We start from the raw sequence: 22,103 nt of genomic DNA, 5'->3' as shown, positions 1-22,103 counted from the left end.
TGAAATCATGCTCAAACAAAAAGATGCAACTACACTGTGGTGGTCTGTACATGCTGGTATTGGATAAAAGTATCAGGTTAAGCTCTGGCACGTACCAAATCTCCTACTGAGGTATTCCCAACATAATTCGCCTTACTCTCAGAAAGCAGATAGTGTCTCAGACAGGACACTGAGCTCATATTTTTAAATTTATTTCCTGTCACTTTTTCCTAGAGTACAGACACAGCAGTGAGCTCATTCGCTGAGCTAACAAAATGCCTGTTAGCTTGACTGGCCAACGCTCACTTTGCAAATGCTTCTCTGCTGCGGAACTGAAGTAACAAGAGCTGAAGGAAGTCCTAAAGGTGCATGCCTTCAATATGGTGGTGTTGGCTTGCCTTTTCTGGATGGCTTACATGGGATATGGGTTGAAGATAACGGTATTTTTAATTTCTGGATGGTGAATGGTGCACCCTGTCATACTTCTTAAAAAGTTGATAGAGCTGAGGGCTTTGCTTTTTGGAGGTTGCTGTGAAAATCTAGACAGATGGGTCTCAGCAATGCAGTTGGACAGATGTTCTGCTTTACATTACTCATAATACTACTTTGAATCATTAAGGATTTGGAAGTGGAGTTTGCTATTTATTATGGATGCCAAATTTCATTTGTTGTTTGGTTGTTGGTTTTTTTTTTTTCTCTTAGACTGGATGGGAAAAATAAGTTCTTCATTTTCACTTTCAGGTTCTACCCCCTAAGAAAATGAGCTGTGACTAACAGTAGTTACTAACAGTATACCTCCATTACCCTAACCTCAGTCATCATTATTAAGTGTTGATTGATTGAAGGCATATTCATTGCTGCTCCAGAAAGCACTTTTGAAAGTGGAGTAGGTTGACACATAAGGACACTTATCTCAGCACGGGAAAGGACTACTGTGAGTCTCAAGCAGAATAAACCTTACAGTACTCCTTTTCATCACCCTGTAAAGGTTGATGTCAGACTAAAGTGTATCAAATGGGATGTTAGCAAAGGAACAAAGAGAGAAGCCCAGAGTGACTGCAGCATTATGGAAGGAAGTGCCAAGGCAGGCCAAGAGTAGGCAGAGGGACCCCTGTGGCTTTATTGTGCCCTGCCTAATCAGGAACAGCAGAGATAGCAAGGACAGCAGTGTCTTCATTACAGTTGTCTATTTTCACCTGCACATGCTTACATTTCAAAATCTGTGGCTTTATTAAAAAGCAAGTACGTCTGGAATTTTTCCAAGGATTGTATTCAGGGAAATGGTTTTGCTTGAGGGGGGGGAAAAAATCTTGTTAATTCATAAATCCACTTCTTTGAAAGACAGAGCATTCTCTGGAGTGACAGCTACAGAAGCTTGCAAAGAAAAGTTGTAGTGTGTTTCATGATGCTCTTTCCTCACTGGTAGAGGGAAAGAAAACTGAATATGAAAAACAGATCCTTCCCTCTTAAGTTTGGGTAGCAGTTGTGTTGTGTAGCTGTAACAGAGCAGCATTTGAATGAAGTGTTAACATTTTTAAATATTTCAGTGACAGGTAAAGTCATATGAAGTACAGGTAAACCAAGGCATGAATCCAAGAAACACCAGGAGGCAGTAGGTGCTAGCATGCGTATGGAAGTTGTTATGCAAGAATAGCTAATGCTACATATAATATTAAGTGAATATGAGAGGCACATGCTAGGCTAATTTAAGAATTAGAATAGAAATAGATATTAAAATAAGGAAAAATGCGGATGATATAACATTAAATCCAGGGAAAATGTTTAGGTGTCACAGGCTCACAACTTATGGTGAAATAGGAGATGTCCTCTGAGAATTTATCTGCAATAGAAATTACAGAAAGAACTCTAGAAGTGTTCAGAGGGATGTCTGAAATTCTTCAGAATATCACATGATTTGATTTTCCTCGAAGTTTCCTCATTCTTTTAATGCTTCCAACTCAACAGAAGAATTTTAAGGTTATAGAATAATGTGCTTCGGTTCTACATAATAAAGGAATTGCTCTATTAGAGATGCGTAAGTGAGAGGAGTAAATGACAAAAACGAATTGTATATGAGGAGGAACTTGTGTAGAAGGATAGCTCTGTATTTTTTTAACTCATGGAGAACTTTGGCATGAGAAAAAGCAAGCAAGAAAAAGCAATTTACTTTGCTAAAGGCATCCAAGAAATTGCAGCCCAACAGGGCATAATTCCTGCAAGTACCTGGGTGCGAAAGCTTTATTAGTGTGATACATGAACAGTGTGGCACAGATGATGAAAAACCTTGCTTTGAAGTTAAGTAATACAAGTCTGGAGACTTGGTGACACAGCAGGCAAAACTGAGGGCTCAGATCACGATCCACGTGCCTCTTAACTCCTCTGTGGATGAATGAAGTGTAGCATCTCCCCTGTGTTTGGACACAAGGATGAATATCACTTCACAAGTAGGGCTAGGGCTCACTGATATTATTTCCCAGTTCAGCATTCAGATTCACTACAAGGGGTAGGTCTGTTCATCTTACTGGAATGGATGTTTCAAGTCCCCATCTGATTTTGCCACTGACTTACTTAGATGGTGGGAAATTCACTTAGGCATCACTGGGTGATATTTCCCTGCAGCCAAACAAGAGACAATGAATCTGATACTCATGAGGAAGGATGCGGTGGGGCAGGTGTTAATTAATATTTGTGAAGAAATCTGTGATCCTGTGATGAAAGGTGTTATGTTAGTGCAATTTATTGCATTAAATATAGTAAGATTCCTTGGCACAGATGATTTCCGCAGTGTTGTTCACCAAGTTATTTTGGCTGGAGATCAGTTCAGTTGAAGCTGTTATATCTCAACACCTTTTAGTGTTTTGAGGGCATTCAGATGTAAGTGTGGACTTTGCCCATGTCTGCCTTGCAGCAGTTGAGTCCCACAGTCTGTAGCATGTATCTTTTGAGAACAAGACCTAAATCTCAATGAACAGGAGCAAAGTCCCATACAATAACATGGAGAAAGTTGCCTTTCAGGTGTTGTTTCTACCCATTCTTAATTGTCTACCCTACCTGGTTGTCTGGTGTTGATGTGAACAGTACCTCATTACTGAACCCAGCTGTGAATTGGTGTGCAATAGAATGTTGTGAGGGCAAGCAAGGATGACCAAAAACCTAACCTCGAGTCAATGGAGATAATGGAAAACAGCCCTGCATCTAATTGCATCAGGTGAAAAAGGGAAATTTTTTAGATGTTTAACATTTCCTTTGATATAAAATCCAGTAAATCGCAGAGCCTGGCTGGATATTGAGCATAAGTAGGAAGAAAGATGGCTGGTGCTTGGGTAAATGGGGTGTCAGCAATGCTGGACATAGGTGTGAAGGAGCAAGCACCTCACAAACAGGAGCAAGGACTTGCTGGACCACGTGTCATGCTGTCGGAGGCCCTTTGGCTGCCCTGCATACAGTTTGAGGGCTACGTGATCCCACACAGCTGTGAATGCCTCTCTTGTAGGATTAAAGAGGTCACCTAGGACACTATTCTAGCAGCAAGGTCCTCCTTCCAGTCTATAAATAGAGCCTTTCCCTTCCCCTCCTCCTTGGTGTTTCCTGACCTATCTGACTCCTGAGCAGAGGAAATCCAGGTTAGGTGAGACAAGTGCAGTTTACCACAGAGGATGGTGACAATGCTGAGGATATTTGGATGTTTAAGGAGCAGGAGAAACAAGATCATAACTTCTCAGCGTTCCTCTAAGGCTTGATGATGACAGTAATGATGTAACAAAGTGCTTTAGTAATAACAAAATTTTAGCTGTAATTGCTTGCAATACTTATTCTGAGGTTCCCCAGTGAAATTCTGGAGATCCCTCCAGTAACAAGAAAACACAGCTGGCTGAATAGCAAGGCTGAGGATGGGGGCACACAGGGTTTTTTTGTTCTCTTATTTTAGTGTGACTTTTTAGCTCCGCTTAAATTAGATAAAGCAGTCTGCTCTGGCAAGATGCAGAATGTAAGGCGGTGAGCCTGGTTTTATGGCTATCGAGAGACCAGGGAGTCAGGTGTGGGAAGATGTCCAGATGGCAAACCTGTACTGCTAGCAGTGTGGAATAGCTGAGTCTGTGCGCACACCTCAGTGGTGACAAAGCATCGGGAGCAGAATCTCATTTAAGTGTTAATTCAGTTATTAGCAGCCCAATAGTTTCTGGAGGTCTTCAGAGCAAGTGAGGAGAGATTTTGCTTGGCCCCTAGGCTTGTGTTGGTTTCAGCAGGTGCAACTGCACACCAGGATTTCTCTTTCATGGACTCTGAGTGCAAGGGATGAGAAATCCTCTTGCAGATGCAAGCATCGTTACATGGACAGTTAGTCCAACTACTGCTATTTGTGTGAGCAAATTTATGAAGGGTAAGAGAAGAAAGAAGGGCATATTTTGAATGTATCAAATTCTGCTTCCCTGTTTAGGAACACGTTATTTTAAAACAAGTGAACAAATAGAACCTGGAACTGGACATCCTATTCCTCAGCCTATCTAAAAAGAAAAACTCTGGAAGCTGGTTAGAACAGACTTTTTTTTCCCCTAAGTGGTCACACAATATATCCAACAATTAATTTAATAGGAGTGCTGTCAGAAAACACGCTACCTGTTGCCCTGCAGGAGTGACTTCTTTAATTCTGCATTTATAATAATTGTGGGTGGAATAACAGCCTCGTATTTCCTTCTCCCCCCCCAATAAAATATTTATTAGCAAACATCGTGCTGCACAAATTAATGCTGTATGATTTCTTTCCAGGCATTCTTTTTTTTTTTTTTTTGTAACAATAATGCTTACACTCACAGTAAATGCTCTCTGTAATTTGCATGTTTTATTTGGGGGAATACTTGCCTGTGGGCAAAAGCTATGAAAGCTTTAGAGACGCAGAAGTGACTGAAGCTTTCATTTTAGGCCATTGCTAACGTGGGTACTGAGCTGATAGCTGCTGTCCTTCAGGTGGGACAGGAAAAATGATCTCTGGTGGCTCTTCAAAGCCTGTAGGAAAAAATTCCTGGAGTCTTTCCCTGCTAAAATGAGATTACCTGTTTCAGTGACTTGGTTGTGATTTTATAATCTTGTCTTAAGTGAATAACAACTTGTCCTGGCACATTCCCCAGGACGAGCACACAGGAACTCCTTCCCTGGGTATTATTCCCAGGTCAGCTGAATAACCTGAGCTGTTGGTCAGAAGGATCTTAGGATCAAGCTGCTCTCCAAACCCAATGTAACAATCCCTTACTGCCTGTATGTCAGTGACCACATGCTGTGGTATTTCTTATTCTTAGCTTTCTCCATCCTCCTGCTGCTTATGCATGAGGAGCTTTAGCCAAGCTAACCAAAGCCCTGGTGTTTCAGGGATTAATTCCCAGAAAAAGCTCAGAGGAAAATGATCAGCTGGGAGCTGATTAAATACCTCTCAAGTCAGCCCCATGATACTCCCAGTTGGGTGAGAAAGACAGCAGGCTTTGCTGAAGTGAGGCTAGGATGAGAGGCTCTGGCCAAAAAGTAAAGCCATGCTTGATTTTTAAGTGATGCTTTTTGTTCCTTTAGCCCTTGTCCAGCTGCAAGCTGTGAAGGCAGCTACGGCCTGTTGTTAATAGGTAACAATTTGTCTCTAATTCTAAATCCTTTTAGTGAAATCCTGCAGGAGGTTGGTGATTTTTGTAATCTAACTTGAGCCTCTGTTCACATTCCACCCGTGTACCATAAATGCATCTTCATTAGTCTGTGTGTGTACAGATACAGATATTGTAGGTAACATCCACAAGTGCTGCAGGAATGGAAAATATTTAGCAGGAGGAATTTCACTTCTCTCTTTGCTTAACATTTTTTTTTTTTTTGAAACATCAGGCGTATCTTTCAATAAAAATAACTAATGTGTTTATTTTAACCAGAGCTGGATAAGTAATTTGCATTAAAGAAATTACCCTATTCATCTTTCTTAGATCAGGCACAAGTTGTGACTTTCTCAATGTTCTTACTATTCAAAAAGATTTCCCAAAACCTTTTCATGAATGAATTTGTTGGCAACCCTTCCACAAACAGTTTGGTATAAGCATTAATTTCAGCAATTAATTCTAGTAGAACTCAGTGTCCAAATATCTTTAATTTCGAGCATCGCAAGCTAATTAGTCGAAATCTGAGCAGTCTCTATTCAAAAGGCATCTTGTAAGACAACAGCAACTTTAGAGTTATTTCAGTTTTTTTTAATTGTCTGGGTATTATTTATTGGAGCTGTGGACTTCTGTGTTATTCAGTGGTTGAAATCTTTGCCACTGAGGTTTGCAGGAAATACATTTTTCTAATGCACCCAGGGCTTTATCTACTGTTTCAGCAAACACAACCATCCAATTCCCTCACTGGTGCACTGGAGGAAGGGGGATGATGAGGCACCAATCCAATCAGAATTTTAATATTAAAATACCAAGAATAAATACTCAGATAAAATATTTGGCAATATAACCCAGCTCTAATTTGCACATTTTAAAGGCTGATCTTTCATGTCCCCTCGAGTTCTTTGTTCATCTGAGCCCCTGGATAAAGTGCATGGAAATTCAGAGGATATCTTATGTCATCACTATTTGTGTTAATGGCTTAGGAAACCCACAATCCAATCAGTTAAAATAAACAGCCCAGTGTAATAGGAGCATAAATCAATGAAGACTTCATTACTGAAACCTTAATGTGTAATCCATCCACCTACATAGGAAAAGGATACTGAGAGGCAGCAAGACAAAACTAGAGGGCTGATATTTAAAAAAGGTGCTGAGAACTGTAACTCTTCCTGGAGTCTGTAAATTTGGTGGGTACTCATCACCCCTGACAGCCTGCTCCTGACTACTGAGTCCCCATGCTTAAAAAATACCAAGAAATTCAGGAAGAGAGCTCTCATCACTATTTATTTCCTCTGAATGTATTGGGAGACTTGAGACAGTTTAAGACTGGACTAATGAACAAAGGCATCACTGTTAACCTATCACTGAAACTATCCGTTACCAAGAAGTAGCAGTATTCAGAGCTGCAGTAACCTTGCTGCAGCCCTTCCTTTCTGTGCACTCCCTTGAGCCAGTACTGTGAATTTGGACATCCTCTCGAAGGTGAGAGTTGTAATGGAGAACCGTGAGTTATTGTATTTAATTGAAGTCAAATAGCTTGTCTTGGCTGGGAAAGAACCGGCAGTGTCATCATAGTGACTCTTCTGGAAGTTTGGTTGGAGGGAGCTTCTGAGCATCCCATAGCAGTTCTGTGACACAAGTGGGAACTCTGGCTGACAGTCTTAACTGTGAAAGCTGACCTGTTTCCCTTCTTCATTCCCAGATCTCACTGAACACACCTTCCCCCACTGCAACAGCAAAAGGGTACAATACAGAGCTGCTTAATTAGCTGCACCATCCTCAGGACTGTTTCAGTTTGAGCTGTCACTTTAGCTGGGAGCCACTGGAAATAAGTTGTCCATCTGCATTAATAACAGTCATCGTTACAGATCTGACTTATACAGATTTGCTTTATGTTCTTTCTGAAATTCCTTTTTGCTAGGTGTTACTTCTTGATTTCTTGCCTTATATATTCAGTTACGTAATGTTAAGTACATCAGAGAATGGTTAAGTCATTTTGGCTGGTAAAATGACCACATATATGCAGAATGGGTACTAGCAGGTTTAATTTCTGAAGCACTTCAACATTCAAGAGCTGTATATGTGTAAGATGTTATTCTATTTTAATAACTTAGTGGGTGATAAAGTGATCCTGCTCTAGTTTATGTGAAATAACTAAGGTTATTCATAACCAAGGCTACCGAAAGGCAAGTTTGCTGTTATACTGGAAATTCTTACTGTGTTGTATTTGTACAGTTATTAAGAGATCTAGTACTTAACCCAACTCTCTCATATAACAATACAGACTAATGAGACTTTGATCTTAGCAAAGAAATCTGGATGGAGCAGGATTCAAGTAAGGGCTGCAACGTATCACGCAGATGGATGGTAGATAGCATGTGTTTCCTTCTCCACAAGCATGCTGTATCTCATTTCCTCTAGAGGAAAATGTAGGGTCAATCTAAAGCAGAAAGCGTGATGTCAGGGTGTGGTGCTTGCTCAGTCATCACTAAAAATAAGTTTTGGGTATTTTTCTGCTCACCAGCCTCCGGACTTCCATGTGGTTGTAGCTGTAAAGCTGCAGAGACAGGGTGATTTTCTTGTGAAGGAGATTGATATGGTTTATAGATATTCTTTTCCATCTGCTGTAATAACAGATCTTCTTATTGAAAATGACAACACGTTGCCGGGTTAATTTCCTCAGCTTTGAGGTAACCAGACTGATCCAAAGAAAGAGATGTAATTTAGAATTAAGATGTAAACACTGCAGAAATGCTACTGTGTATTAAATATTGCGTGGTAGGATCGCTGTGTCTGTCAGAGGCTTTTAGAATGTGTTATCAATATGGCTGCACGTATTCGCTGGCCAGATGGCACAAAGAGCACTCAGTATCCAAACAAGGATTGCAGTGCGTCTGCACCACATGAGGCACTGTAGCCTGATGTAGTATGAAATTCACTGTTTTGAATTCAACACTAAAATTGTTGTGTTTCCATTTCAGAGCTCCTGTGACAAGGATGTTCTCCTGAATATCCTCAGTGTCCTCACTGACCTGCTCTCTCTGGGTAAGGAAGTATAGCTGGGGCGATGCCTGCAGGCTAAGGACAGGATTTTCCTAATTCTTAGTAGTCAGCCACTGGAAATATTCACCTGTGCTGTTGGGGGGTGGGGGAGGCTGTGAGACAAAGAGAGGAACCTGACTTCCCAAACCACAAATACTTTATAGGAGAGGGAGTTGAGGACCTCCACCTCAGGGCTGCAAGGATGACGTGTTGCTATGTGTGCTGAGCCACATAAACAAATAAGTGAATTGGCAAAAAAAAAAACTGGAAAAAAAAAAATTAAATGTATTTTCCCTGGCACTCCACCTCAGAAATATTATTTGCTCAGTAATTCTCAACCCAACTGAGCTACTGGGCCACATCAGTAAGTACTGGAGGCTCCTGCATTCCCCAGTCCTCACAGTCCCATGACAGACATTGCATGTCCAGCTAAGCTTCTCCTTGGAAGTCATGCAGGATCATTCTTCATTAAATGGAAGGACTGCCTATTGGGGGAGCAGGAGAGGCATCTTCCCTTCAGGTACTCTGAGGGCTGAACGTGCAGCTTATTCCAACCAAGGAGAGTTGGTTCAGCTGCCAAAGGTGACCATGGACTCCTGTTTGTTGACGTGGTAGGGCTCGCAGGATTAGTTTCTGGTTTCTTTGAAGATCTAGATTTGACTGAAAAATGTCTCCAAAGCTTCCCCAGGATTCATTTTTGTTTGGCAGATTCTTGTTGGATATTCTTTTTTTTTTTTTTTTTGCTGGTCTAATTTCCAATATCTAAGAAAAGATCACTGAGCCTTCTGCCTCTTTGAAATCTGTTGGTGCTTCTGTTTATTCCTCTGTGCTGCATTTCAATGCACAATGAAAAACCTCTGCAGTGGTTTTGTGAAGGTAATGACCGCTGAAGCGAGATGAGAAGAGAGCATCCTTTTTTCGCATCACTATTAGCAGTGTCTCCAGTCTGGGGGCAATCAAGAGGTCAACTCTGCAAATGATCTGGAGTTTATGGCAATAAAACAACTCGAGAAGGCCATGGGAGCACTGTGTGCATCGTGCAGGTTGAAAGTTAACACTGCAAGTGTGGGATGAGGATGGTCTGAGCAAAGCCTTTCTTTTTGCCCCCTCTTCCCCAGGGACTGGACGAAGAATTCACTATGTGATCAGCAAAGGGGGTAGTGAGGCACTGCTGCAGGCCCTCATCTCTGCTGCCCGGACCAAGCCACCCGACCCCAGCATCCTCCTGCCTCTCCTTCGCCTTCTGGCCAGGGTTGGCCAACAAGGTACTGCTGCACAGTGGGATGTTTGGGGTCTGGAGAGTGGGCTTAAAACTAACAGACAGTCCCAGCAATAATCAGCACTGAGATGTGCCTGTTAGTGTTTTGAGTTTACTCTTGGGTTGCTCTACTTTGGAAATACTACAGTCATCTACAGTTTGGCCAGTAGGAGGTCTTGCAAAAAGATGGGGAGGGTGTAATCACACACACATCCTGCCTTGGGCTGAACTACTAGCTGGGAAGTTCCCCCTTAGCAGAAATTTACTTTTGATTCTCTTAACCTAAGTGAAATCATAAAATGGTTTCTCTTTGTATATGGTGACTGTAGGTAATTTTGATGTTCTCTTATTTGCGTGTTACACTGAAAATGACAGTGATCTAACTCACTGGTACACTTAAACGAATTTTTAATGGAATCCCCACTTATGAGATTTCGTCCAAGTCTGTTTATCTGTACTTCTGCAGATACTTGGTCTTTACAATAATTTTGATTCTGCTTTGTGTTTCACAGACCGGAAGTTTGGGATTAAAGTGCAGAAAGCAGAAGCAACTGATGTGATCCTGAGCTTGACAAAGCAAAACCTGGGTCACCACCTGAACCTCACCCACTGCCTCTGGGTCCTGCGGGTTTGTGCTTCTAATGGTGAGTACCTAGGTTTTCCTCCTTTCCTCAGCATGGCAATTAATAGAGCTCTTTTTAGTCACTTCAGTGCAAATAAACATTTCTATTTAGAACAAGTGTCTGCATGCACTGTTAATGTACAGAATTGGACACAAAAATCCAGAATAACCCTAGAAAGAAATATTCCCTGAAGTGTCTATATAGCCTTTACAAAGTATTTCATCTGTGGTCTATGAAAATATAAGTGGAAAATACACATGAATGTGAAAGTATTTATGTCAGTGGTCTCCTATACCATAATACATACAGCCAATTCCTTTGTTGGGGCTTAGGTACCTTAAGTTGCTATGCAGTTTCTGTAATCATAATAACCAAGTGTTTCACGTTGTTGATTGTATTGATCTTCAGAGCAGCTGTACAGGGTAGGGTAATGCAGTTGAAGCAACAGAGGTAAGAGGCAGAGAGAAATCACTTATTCAGGGTCCTTCAGGAAGTACATATTAGAGCTGGGAACTTAATGCTTGGTCTCCTCTCCTGTCTTAGTGTTCCTTCCCTTGTCTTGCATGGCTGTCCCTCATATTAAGCAATTCAAGCAATGGGATTCCTGGTATTACCCCTAAGGATCTCTACAGATTCATACAGGTTTTCCATGCTGTGGAGCACTGAGTTTGTCAGCACACGTTTCCCTTTGCTCGCTCCAACCATTTCTTTTTCCTCCCTCCTTTCCTCACCCAGCAGATAATTCTTGACAGCCATCCTGCCTGCAGTCTGCTACACGCATCCTAAGATTTAGCATTCCTGGCTCCCAGCCCTGCAGGTCCCTTCTAGCTGTACAGGAGCTAGTTTCATGCAATGGGCTTTCTCAGGCAAGCAGCCAAACCTCAACATTCAACCCTTCTCCCTGCTACGAGCAGCATTTGAAAGACCAAGTCTGACTGAAAATGCAGCCAAGGCCAGAAGCTGAAACGTGCCTTTATTTGAGTTTCACAGCTGTGTAATGACCCTGTGTTGCCTCCCACCCAAAATGATAATCTCCACCAATCACTGCTCTGCTTCAGTGCACCTGCATCCCATTTCAGCTGCAGATGTTACAGAGGTTGCAGGATGCATGCTGCAGCCTGGCCTCCTTTCCGTTCATGTCAAGCCCCTCACCCTACCTCAAAATCTATCCTATACGATTTTGTTGGGACAGCTCTGTTGCTCTTCAGGTGCCTCCAGCCCAGCTATGCTTCCATCTTGTCTGAGTATTTTTGACTCTGGTCTTTGTGGCCCAATAAACAACTGGAGTCTTCATTGGGCATTTTTAGAATTGGATTGCCAGAACTGTCTATAAATGCTCCCCACGTGTGCTATCAAGTGCAGGATTAAAGGTAGCTGAAATTAAGATGTACTCAGAAGCACCCCTCCCAAAAATACACTTCCAAACTGCTGAGTAAAAGCACAAGTAGAAGTAAACTTGACCTTCCATCATGCCTCTGTGAAATAAGCCATCCTCACGCAGCTGCTTCTGGCAAATGTAAGAAGAATTTGAGCCCTGTCATTTTCCTGACTGTATTTGATTGTGATTTGTTCTCTCGAGAGTACAATATTCACAGGGAAAGGAGCTGTGGGAAGCTTAGGGGAGAAGCACAGGATTTGAGAACTGGTTTTGGTATGACTCTGTGTAAAGGTGTGTCCATTGCCAGCCCTGTGCTGCTGTTCCTCTGTTTGTAAAATGATCTGTTTAGGACAATTGGGAGCCCATAGAAATCTGCTCATAGCCTCAGGGGCAGCAAGTCACTTCCCTGCACCAGCTCTAAACACATCATTGCAGACTGCCTGCTTCAGACCTGACTGCTTTTCTCTTTTATTGGTTTAGTTGCTGCAGGAACCACGCTTGGCATCAATGGAGCCATGGAGCTGCTTTTCAAAGTCATCACCCCCTACAGCAAGCAGCACGTCAGGACTGTAAGGTAGGCACTAGCCCAAAGGGAACTCATCTTTCCAGGCCAGCAAGAAATAAAATTTTGGTTCCACTTGAAAAGGCAAAGAAATCAGAAATCGATGCACAATTTCCATTCACTTTAAATCTGCAGATTTTTTAAGAGGCAGAAATAGTTCCCTGAAGGACACGCTTATGCTGTGATTCATCATATGATTCATGCTGGTGGCCGTTTACTTGTAGCGATGGCAGTTTGATTACAAGGTATCATCCTTCAGTTTCCAGTCAGGACTGGATTTTGAGAAGCACATCCAAGCAGCAGACAGACTGCTCCTGCCCACCCCTTAGCAAGAGCCTCCCGTCACCACTGGCCTGGGGCAGGCTCAGTGGAATTGTGGCAGGTCTGTCTTTTTCCTTCTGCAAAGAGTTGTGACCAAATCATTTCAGTATTTTTGAAGAATAACAGTTCTAGCTAACGTTAACCTAGGTCTGTTTTGAAGCCCATTCTAAATATTTCAAATTTGCTGAGGAGAAATCAATTTTCTGCCTGTGTGTGAACCTTTCCATTCTGGCAGTGCCTCATATGCATTTCAAGGTAGTACAGAAGATGAGCATCCACTGAAGGACATAACATGTGGTTTGTTCACTGCAAACAGAAGGCAGAACTTACTGCTATGACCTCTGCCCACACATTTGCTTAAGCAACACAGAACCTGCTGGTTCTCTCCCTTAGACATGCTCTGCTTTTTGGAGCACGTTGTTCCTACTTGTTCATCAGTGCCTTAGCAATATTCAGTCAAGCCTAGCTTCTGTACAGACTCAACACGGGTGCAGTTTGTGGATGGTGGTTACTGAAGAAGGAGCTTTAGGTTGGGTGTGATGTGTGGGTGAGAGGTGGGAAGACAAATGTGGCACAACAATCTGATCATTTTATGTATAGTTGTAATAGGAGTGTGGGCCAGTCACCCTGGATAGGGGCTGCAATAAACAGTGTCCTTTCAGATGGTGTTGTGACAGATTAATACCAGTTCTCCCAGTATGGCCAGTTACACAGTACACTACAAAGGAAGGATTTTCCTAGATCCAACTGATTAACTTGCAATCAACATGTAGTACTTTTGTTTGCTAATGCAGCCTTTTTCCAGTTCTTCTACCTGTGTATCTGGGGTTATAAAAATTTGAGCACTTTGTCTTATCAAATAGGCCCAGCAGATGCACAAATTCCCACAGCTGCCTTGTTAATGGAAGCCAACTCATTTTTGTCTGCATTATTGGCTTTCTACTGTAGTGCTGTGTACCTGGAACTGCTTCACAGTGTCAGTTTTCTCTGCACCATCACTCCAAAAATATGACATGATCCAGTGTGTTTCCAGCATGGGGACTTGGATATCACTCAACTCCAAGAATATTATTGCTATGGTGTTATTCCTAGGATATCTTAGTACCCTCCAGGAATCTCCTTAGGCCTCCTGGTACAACTTTAAGACTCAGGAAGTCTGGAGAACTGTTTGATGACAGTAGGGCTCAAAATAAGTTAGTTCTAGAGTTGGACTTGACTTCTGAGGCAACCAAAAGGGATTGATGAGTCCATTATCTTAACTAAGGAAATTCCACCCAATTCCCTAGTTTCCTTTTGTTTTCCTGAGGCGCTGGTTGCAATTAGACTAACATTAGTACTACTAGTCTGTCTCATAGATCAAGATCTGGGTGCAGTGGGACTTGGGCCTCCATCATTTCTCTAGTTCTTTGTTATACAAGGGGACTGGTTGCTTGAGAGCACAAGAATTTTGTGCAAAGCTTCCATTTGTGGCTTCCTCTGAGGGAAATGGAGAGCTTGGTTTGTTAAACATTCCTAGCCCAGCTTTTTTCTGAGATCCATTCAAAAGCACAGACAACTAGCAGACTTTGGGTTTTGCTTCCTCTCAACTCCTGTAAAAATTCTCTTAATTCTTAGATTTTTCTTTTTTTTTGGAAGGGATATTATGGGAGAGAAGCAGAAAACAAAGTCTCAGAATTTCCGTTAATAAAACAGCAGTTTTGCTGACAAGCTAGGATTTATTTGCCATTGGACAAAAAGGTCTTGGTGTCTATCTTACTGCTAGTTCAGTTTCCTAATTTCCTTTTTCTGCTAATATATTTGGGCTCTTTGCGCAATGTATTTCCATGAGTATGAAGGTGGAAGATAAAATCTGTCCTACAACCTACCTGATTTAATACTTCATCTGGTGGCTGGCAACCCTGCCTGTGGCAGGAGGTTGAAACTTGAAGATCCTTGAGGTCCCATCCGACCCAAGCCATTTTGTCATTCTGTGATTCAGCTGGCCCACCTAGAGCTCTAACTTGCTTGTTTCATTTAATAAAAAGGAGCAGCTGAGAAGGTCAATGGCTCAGTAGAGACAGACTATTTCACATCAGAAGAAGCATGAAAGCCTGTTTTGTTTTAAAAAGCAATTGCAACCTATTTAAAGGCTCTACTTTCTAATTCATTAATAGGGGTTGTGTTTGTTTGCAGTCTTTTCGGGTGTAGTGTTCTTGAGGCTGTTTTCCCCAACAAGCACTATTGCTGGCAAGAATATAGGTCCTGAGACTGAAAGTCTAGACTGCAAATGGGTTGCAGATCTTTCCCAGCATCAACAAATACCTGGGATAACTATGGTTTGAAAACAGAAGGCAGTTTCAAGTTCATCAGAAAATGGAGGTACGTGTAAAATGCCCGTCTATTTTTTAAGTAGATCTAATTAAAGAAAATTGTAGGGTTACTCTGCAAGGGACTTCATGGATGGACTTTTTGAGATGCTGAGAAAAAGGGAGTCACATGCTTTGTCTAGTTCTGCGTTGTGTTGTTGGTCATCTGACTCAGATTGCACAGCTCCTCCCAAAGTCCCTGTGTGGAAATCTAGGGGAAGTTATTTTGGTGTAGTGAGTTGGACACAAAAGCATATGCTGCTTTTTTGGCTGCTGGTATGGAACTTAAAGAGAATCCTAGCCTGTAACCTGCCTACAGAGGAAATCTTGCGATGTCCTCCTTGCAAGTCTCTGATCCTCCCTTTGTATTTGCCCTTGATAACTTCTCTCCATAACCACATACCCCATGATTTGCCTTGCTGCTGGGAAGGAACAGCTGGCAACTGTGGGGGCAGAGATAATCCGTGTTCTTTGATCAGCTGCCAGGAATGCCGCATTGAAAATGCACTTCTTCTCTTGTGGCTGCACCCGTGTTCTCCTGTCCTGGGCAGTAGAACCAATGTCACTTTAAGAATCTGCCCTGGAGAGTGCGCTATCAGAGCTATTTATTCAGCCAGCTAAGATGTGGAAACAAGATACATAGTTCTATTTATTTTTCTCAGTGGCAAAGCTCTGGGGTATTTAGAAATAGTCTCCAGGGCTCCAATTGACCTTTTCTGGGTGCATGCCAAGTAGCTCTGATTCCCCCGAGACTGACTCATGGACTTTAATTGGTCTTAGTTAGGCATCTGAGGTCTTCAGGTTGCTGGTGCCATAACTGTGGTTTTCTAAGACTGCCCATATCTGAAGCAAAACCCACAGGGCGAAATGTGAAACTTAGTGGGGTTTAGAGAACTCCTGACTTAAGTACTGTCAAATCCAAATGAGATGGAGACTCTAGACTGTCTTGTCTGTCTTGTATGGTGTTGTGTTGCAGTGAAAGCTTTTTAGTTCATTTCTGTGAGGAAGGTTTTAAATAAAGCCAGATGTTCTGTTTATGTCAATAGCAAAATGTGTGAGTGGGATGCTCCGATCTTTGCTGTCAGCACCTTCTCTAATGTAACACCACTGGTGCCCTACGCAGTTCAATGACTCCTTTTACCTTCCCTGTATGTTCCGTATCTTCTACTAGTCTCCCACTTTTCCTTTGTTTCTTTCATCAGTCTTGCTCATCTTCCCAATTCACTTGCTCTAGGAGACATTTAGATGTGTTGTGGACAGATGGATGTGGCTTTGGCAGATGTCTGCTCTCTGAAGCTGGATCTCTTTTTCTTGGATGTGTCTCCAGGTGGCCAAGCATCAGGTATCGTCCTCAGGCTGCTGGCACATCAAGCAAATGGCTTTGAGGGCTGCATGTGGTCTGTGGTTGTGTTGTGCCAGTCTCTTCTTGGATGCCTTGAGCTGAAGATGAATTATCAAAGTTAGTGAAAGCAAAAATCCAGAACGTGATTCTTGCACATAGGGAGTATTCAGGCTTTAGAAAATGGCAAGTGAGCATGAAATTGTAAAGAAGGGAACCACTCAGACATTATCATTTTCTGTTCTTCAAAGATAGGTGGCATTCAGATTCCTACTGTTTTAATCAAACCAATTTAGAGAATGTCTTTGTTCCTCAAAGCTTTTTGTGAGTACATCTATTTACCACACTGAACAATGAGTACATCTATTAAACACAGATTGTGAGAAGAATGAGTACTCATCAGAATTAAAAATAATAATCTTGCTTTCTGTGAATGTTCACAAAACTTGGCTTTCTTCAGTGGGTTGTTCTTAGTGAAGTTTGACTACTTAATTAAAAGCAAAAAGTGAATTAACAAGTCTGGGAACAGTGCCAGATTAATTCAGTAGAAGATGTAACATGAAGAAATTCTGTCTTTGCTCGTGTCTGGGGTTGCCTGATTCTGACACTGAATCACAAATCTGTTGTTTAGTGTTTGTTGGGTGGTCCCAGCTCCTCAGACATTTGCAGCGGATCGTAGTTCCCATGAAAAAGAGTAATTCCTCTCACATACCCACTACAGATGAAATAGTTATATGGACTCCTAGTATATTTAAGAAAAAAAGTGGGGTTGTCTTTACCTTTATGAGGCGTTTGCCTCTGGAAGTCTGAGGGGACTGTTTATTTCCCTGTAGACTGGAGGATAATGTGGAAACAGAGTGATGGAAATTCAGAGTTAAGTCAGGTGGATGGATACTGACTTAGAAAGTCCAGCTCCTGTTGGGACTCAAAACCTAGGAAGAGATGAGAACACCTCCTGTGTGTTTTCTTTGGTGGTGCTTGTTGAGGGATGTCTTGAGTTGGAAAGTGATTCATGAAATCTAAAAAGCTCAGAAGTCAGGAAGTGATTCCTATTGTCATCATATTGTCATAACGTACTTTTGTCAGAATGGAACCTGAGAGATTTTTTTTTCACAGGACTCTTGAAAGTGGAATTCATTCAAGAAAAGAGGGATGTTAAGGTGATCTTAAGAGTACGTCTAAAAGCAAAAGCCTGTATTTAATCAGACGCTATCAGAATGACCAAGGAGACTCTAAAGACCCTGAAAATATTGCAGCTGTAAGTTAAGGGGAGGATGTACGCTGCTTTAAGTGTGCTTTGAATATATATAATACCTTTTCTATACAAAATAGGTTGCGTGCAATCGATATTGTTTTCTGCCCTTATAACTGGTGCTTCTGAGGCAAGATAAAATGCAAGTGTTGAGCCTGTGGTGTTGAAAAGTGACTGAGTTGCCACATCAACAAATGATTGTTAAAATGATCTCCTGTGACCTTAGCAAGAGGAGAAGGGGTTGGAATGGCAGTTGGCTGCCTCTCTTAGAGGAGACATAGCAGAAATGACCTGAATACTAGAATTATCTCTTCTGTTAAGAACAAGAGATAATGGAGAGACACATGAAAGAGATGCAATTGTGAATGCATCCCAGGCTCTGTGCAGGGCAGCTCCTTTCCTCAGTCCTAATCCTGGATAATCCCTTCCTGGTTGACCACCATGTGCATTTGCTGCAAATGCATCTCCTGAATTGTCCTAAGGTTTCAGCTGCCCTCTCCTTGAACAGAAGAACATGTTACATAGCTGTTGTCAGACAGTATTTTGAGGATGAGTGAGGAAATTCAACACACCAACATGGTGATTAGTTCCTTGGTGACCTGATACAGTAGCTGCTGTGATTGGTTCTTTTTGAGGAGTAGTCCACATAAAGCTTTATGCCTTTGTTTATTTGGCAACGGTTTCTGATAGGAGATCAAAAGCAAATCATCCTTAATTCCTCTTGTTAGTCTCTGTTTTGCCATTAATCACGTTGAGCAGTTTGGATATTTAGTTGGAAAGTAACACAATTCTATTGGAATGTGGTCAGAATTAATCAATGCTTAGTGCCTGCTTATTCTCAAATTGCTATTAGGTTCACTTGATCCTTCTAGAAAACTCACAGGAGGGAATGAGATTTCTTTTGAGCTATGTCACAACCAAATGACGTGTTTCCCATCTGGGCTTGATCTACATGTGATTTAGCTAGGAATTCTTGCTAAATAAAACTAGTAAATATTATTTTGAATGAGATGATGCCAGCAACAAGAGAAAAAGAGATTGCCTTTAAAACTTCTGTTTACATCAAGTGTCTGTTCAGCCTGGCTAGTATTTCAGATAGCATGGAGCGGAGAGATGCACATCACTGAGATAATTCAAGCATTAGGGTTTATTTACTTTAATGCAGTGAGCCATTGTAATAGAAGAAATGAGCTCTGAGCCAAAGGTGTCCTAGTTTTATGCAATTTCCTCTCTGTTCTTTTTATGGTCTGTGTGGTTTCTCTCCAAGAATGACCTGTTCTAATATTAATAATAAGCTATAAAATCTCATTTCAGACTGATGGTATCTCGGAGCTGCTTTGCTGAGTAAATAGAGTTGGATTGCAGAATTATACTTTACTGGTGTTCTACTGTTAATAGCAGCAGAAGAGAGAAATTGAAAAATAAAGGGATAGAGGCAAGGGAGAAAAGAGATGCTTTCAGATGGGACTTGAAAATAGATGAAGGCTTGAGAAAGTGGAAAGGAATACCATGGTTGTTGCACTTGGCCAAAGGTGTTACATGTAGAAACCCTGATGCCATCTCTTGGTAGCCTCTGGTATGGCAAGATTAAGCTTAGATAACCTATTTGGGGGGCATTAAGGATGGTTGAGTGAGCACAACACAAAGAGAAATGCACTTCTAGGCTTGACGTGATACCTCCTGACAGGGAGGAACTGGATTATAAACGGACCTACAGTGAGACTGTTGCTTTAAGAAAAGAACTCCTTTGTTTAGGCCTATCTTGTTTCTCTTATTTCATTTAAAAGTAGTAGAGTTCAAAAAGAAGCAATGCTTTCAACTGAAGACGTTGCTTTGCTTTGCCATTATTTCTTCCCCTTTAGCGAGCTGGTGGATTATGTTTGGGAAGATGGTATGGGAGCAAGTTCCTGCTGCTCTCAAGTTCTTGACTTCTTGCACTCGGTGGTTCATGGCTCACCGTGCCTGTTGGCTTTGGGTATGTGTCCATACTGCAGCCAATTCCCTGCTTTTCTTGGTGGGAAGGTCCCTCTGCCCTAGCTTTAATGTTCCTCATTCTGACAACAACTGTTAAGGCTTGCAGCAAGGCTTCTAGCGTGGGCTTTGCAAACTTCTTAGGACACAATATCCAGTCAGGGGTTATATTCCACGTTGCCGTATCTGTTTCACTCTTGGTCTTTGTAGTATTTAGATTAAAGCTGACACTTGGGTGCTTCAGTGCAGTTATGTTGTCTTTTAGATATGCCTCAGATAAAGCCTCTTTCACCTAACTGGGGGAACCGTTGTCAGTCCCATCCAAATGGGAGGTAACACTTGATTTCACGTATCAGTTGCATCCCACAGTGCTGCCCAAAGGTAAATGAACTGTTGTTGTCACTGATAGCACCTCGTGGCCGAATACTGTAGTTCCACAGAAGGATGAGTAAAGACTGATGTGCACGAGTTGTGCTAGGCGTTTTGTAAATAGCCCAAATGGAATCGTGGAATAAACCAAAATAAAAAATTATAACAGAGGCAGAAAGATCATAAAGTCTTTATATAGGAAGAAATCATAGAATGGTTTGGGTTGGAAGGAACCTTAAAGCCCACCCAGCTCCAACCCCTTGACATGGGCTGGGTGCCCCCAACAATTCAGGCTGCCCAGGGCCCCATCCAACCTGGCTTTGGGCACCTCCAGTGATGGGGCACCCACAGCTTCTTTGGGCAGCTGTGTCAGTGCCTCTCTATTTCTTAGTAAAAAATCCCAGCCTAACACCTAACCTAAATCTCTCTTTTAGTTTAAAGCCATCCCCCTTGCCCTGTCATTCTCAGATCATGTGAAAAGTCAGTCAGTCCCTTTCCTGCTTATAAGCTTAAGTACTGGAAGGCCACAAAGAGTCAACCCCAGATTCTTTTCTTCTCCAAACTGAACAAGCCCAAGTGTCTCAACCTTCCTTCGTAAGAGGTTTTCCAGCCCTCTGAATGAAGGGTTTGGGATGGCTTCTGGAAACTCTTAGGTTATCTGTGAGAAAGATTGGGCAAGCTATGTGAAGTCTGCAGGTGCAGGAAGAAGGCTCTGTTACAGGTGTTGGTAAGACTGTAAGAGTAAGGAAAGCAAAAAGTCTAAATAGAAGGCAAAAGAGATCTGGTGTCTGAAGGGCTTACAGAGAGACAGTGTTACTGTGGGCAAGTCCCCTTGAGAATCAGACTTCTGTATGTTCAGTGTCTGTATGTCAGATTGCACTTCTTTTAATGTCTTCCTGAGGGTAAATGAGCATAAGATGAGTTGTTTGAGACATTTGGTGAGGACGGAGAGGTGGAAAAATGAGGAAGGGGAGACAAGTGTTATGCTTGAGCAGGATGAGGCTGAAGTGGATTGTGGAGTGAATGAGGAGCTGGCAGAGTGAGGAGAAGGCTGAGCAATGCGACCTTGTAAACATGTTTGAGATAAATGTGAAGTGCCAAAGCTTTCAGAAGGCATCAGTCAGACAGCTCTGGGGTGCTGGAACTGAAGGGAGGGATGTTTCTTAGTAAAGCCTGTCTGAATGACCTCACTGAGGTGACAAGCTTGCACCCACCCTGCCTGCTTTTGAGTCCTGGAGAAAACCTACCCTTGGAAAGCACTGAACTGGATAATGACATGAATCTGATAACGGCCTAGAGACTAGATAAAGCTGAGGACACTTGTGTGTCAGCACATCTGAGAGCCCAGAAATCCTCTTTCCCTTGCCTTTCACCTGAGTTATTGTCCTCTCAGACCCAGAAGCATATTACACCTATAAAGGGGTGGATGGCAGCTGTGGAAGACCCTTCCAGCAAATGCTTCCAGTCTGAAGGTAGGCATGGGAAATTTGAAAATGGTGAAAGAAGGTATCAGTGCAGACTTTCAGTAGCAAGAATTGAGCACAGTGTTGTCTCTGAGTACATGCTGTCCACACACACACTCAAAAAAACACCCGAATAATTTCCTAGGGCTGCTATGGCTTTGTGGTTTTTTTTTTCAGCTCCACCACTGCTTGCATGTGAGGTGTGAACCAGTCTCTAGAACTATCAGTGGCATTAAAAACATCACAGTGATTAGACCTGCCCCTCAACAGAGTTAAATGACATGGTGTCAAAGCTCTTAGCAACAGCCTTTCTACACTAGGATTCCCTATCCTGATAACACTATTGGAGCTGCCCCAACATTAGCAGCAGCAGGGCAGCTGGTTTTAGCAATACAGAGAACAGGCAGTACAACTGAGTGCCTTCCAGTGAGCGGGAGGGAGAGAACTCCAATGCTTTTAGGCTCTTTGGATAGTTAGATAATGCTGATTGTAGAAAACAAAACAGCAAGTTGAAAAACTACAGTATTTACTGAGTGCAGGTGAAATAGATTTCATTAGGAAAGCTCTTTTTGTAATA

At 42.1% G+C, this 22,103-nt stretch overlaps 1 protein-coding gene across 1 annotated transcript in view; it reads left to right on the top strand.

Annotated features, from left to right (window-relative positions):
- The window catches only part of AGBL1 (AGBL carboxypeptidase 1), a 374,640-nt gene that overhangs the window by 9,704 nt on the left and 342,833 nt on the right, over positions 1-22,103 (top strand). Inside the window, exons 2-5 of the mRNA XM_090149019.1 lie at positions 8,585-8,648; positions 9,764-9,910; positions 10,416-10,547; positions 12,385-12,478. Coding sequence (XP_090005145.1) covers positions 8,585-8,648; positions 9,764-9,910; positions 10,416-10,547; positions 12,385-12,478 — 437 coding nt within the window. The remainder of the gene's footprint in view (positions 1-8,584; positions 8,649-9,763; positions 9,911-10,415; positions 10,548-12,384; positions 12,479-22,103) is intronic.

This window comes from Phasianus colchicus, chromosome 12 (genome assembly GCF_987193195.1).
Source record: "Phasianus colchicus chromosome 12, bPhaCol1.hap1.1, whole genome shotgun sequence".
In the NCBI taxonomy this organism is placed as follows: Eukaryota; Metazoa; Chordata; class Aves; order Galliformes; family Phasianidae; genus Phasianus; species Phasianus colchicus.
The sequence above is the reverse complement of the archived record's forward strand: the minus strand, read 5'-3'. Positions and strand labels throughout refer to the sequence as shown.